The 1,592-nt window shown below is 56.1% G+C and overlaps 1 protein-coding gene across 1 annotated transcript; it reads right to left on the bottom strand.

Moving 5' to 3' along the window:
* Nucleotides 1–5: 5 nt before the first annotated feature.
* LOC104500012 (neuroblast differentiation-associated protein AHNAK-like) lies at nucleotides 6–1,589 on the bottom strand (the record flags this gene model as incomplete). Its single annotated transcript, XM_010143600.1, has 1 exon — nucleotides 6–1,589. A coding segment is annotated over one exon (1,584 nt), but the record flags the coding sequence as incomplete, so codon positions are not given.
* Between the last annotated feature and the right edge of the window lie 3 nt (nucleotides 1,590–1,592).

Raw genomic sequence — 1,592 nt, 5'->3', positions numbered from 1 at the left:
TCCAGGTCAACATCGGGAAGGTCAACATCCAGTTTGGGGCCCTTGATGTCAACGTCGGGGCCCCTCAGGTCACCTTCTACTTTCGGAATGGAAACATCCACATCACCCTTGACCTTGGGACCCTTCAGGTTGAAGTCAACATCCGGCATCGAGATCTTGGGGGCCTTGATGTGCATCTCGGGCATCTTGAACTTGGGACCCTTCACTTTTCCCTCTGGACCTTCAATCTCCACATCAGGAACATCTATGTCCACTTTGGGACTCTTGATGTCAAGTTCTGGAGCCTTGAGGTCACCTTCCAGCTTGGGGACAGACACGTCCATGTCGCCTTTGATCTTGGGGCCCTTGAGGTTGAAGTCAACGTCGGGCATGGAGATCTTGGGGGCCTTGAAGTGCATCTCGGGCATCTTGAACTTGGGGCCTTTCACTTTTCCTTCAGGACTTTCAATGTCCAGCTCTGGACCCTCAATGTCCACCTTGGGGCCGGAAACCTCCATGTCCCCTTTGGGCAGGGTCACGTCCACCTCGGGACCTTCTGCTTTGAACCCGGACACACCAAACTTGGGCATCTTGAACTTGGGCATTTTGAGTTTCCCCTCCGGGCCGTGAACATCCACATCGGGCGCCTCAATGTTGACTTTGGGGCCCTTGATGTCCACCTCAGGGCCCTTCAGCTCCCCTTCCAGCCTGGGGCTGGACAGGTCCAGCTCTCCCTTCCCTTTGTGCCCCTTGAGGTTGAGCTCCACGTCCGGCATCGACATCTTCGGCGACGAAATGCTCAGAAACGGCATCTTGAACTTGGACCCTTTGGCTTTAGCCTGAACGTCCACGTCCGGAGCCTGCAGCTCCACCTTGGGCCCCGTCAGCTCCACCTCGGGCTTCTTCCCTTTCACCTCCACGTCAGGACTTTGCACCTTAGGGCCAGAAAAGCCGAATTTGGGAAGTTTAAACCGGGATTTTTTAGCTTTTCCCTCGAGATCGAGTTTTGGGCCCTCAAGGTCGAGGTCGGGACCTTTGACGTCGACCTTCGGACCTTTCACCTCAGCCTCCAGTTTGGGAAGAGAAGGATCAAGGTCACCTTTGATCTTGGGGCCCTTCAGGTTCAGGTCAATGTCGGGCATCGAGATCTTGGGGACGTTGAACTGCACGTCCGGCTTCTTGAACTTGGGGCCCTTGAGCTTCCCCTCAGGACCTTCAAGGTCCAGCTCAGGGATGGAGACGTCGACCTTTGGACCTGAAAGACCGACATCGGCTTCGGGGAGATTGACGTCAACATCGGGACCTTCTGCCTTCAGCCCCGGCATCCCGAACTTGGGCATCTTGAACTTGGGCAGCTTGAACTTCCCTTCTGGGCCGTGCACGTCCACGTCCGGGGCCTCGATGTCCACTTTGGGGCCCTTGATGTCCAAGTCGGGGCCCTTGAGGTCACCCTCCAGCTTGGGGACGGACACGTCCACGTCACCTTTGATCTTGGGGCCCTTGAGGTTGAAGTCAACATCGGGCATGGAGATCTTGGGGGCCTTGAAGTGCATCTCGGGCATCTTGAACTTGGGGCCTTTCACTTTTCCTTCAGGACTTTCAATGTCCAGCTC

This window comes from Buceros rhinoceros, unplaced genomic scaffold (assembly GCF_000710305.1).
Source record: "Buceros rhinoceros silvestris isolate BGI_N320 unplaced genomic scaffold, ASM71030v1 scaffold6959, whole genome shotgun sequence".
NCBI classification, from domain to species: domain Eukaryota; kingdom Metazoa; phylum Chordata; class Aves; order Bucerotiformes; family Bucerotidae; genus Buceros; species Buceros rhinoceros.
This window is presented reverse-complemented; position numbering and strand designations above follow the sequence as displayed.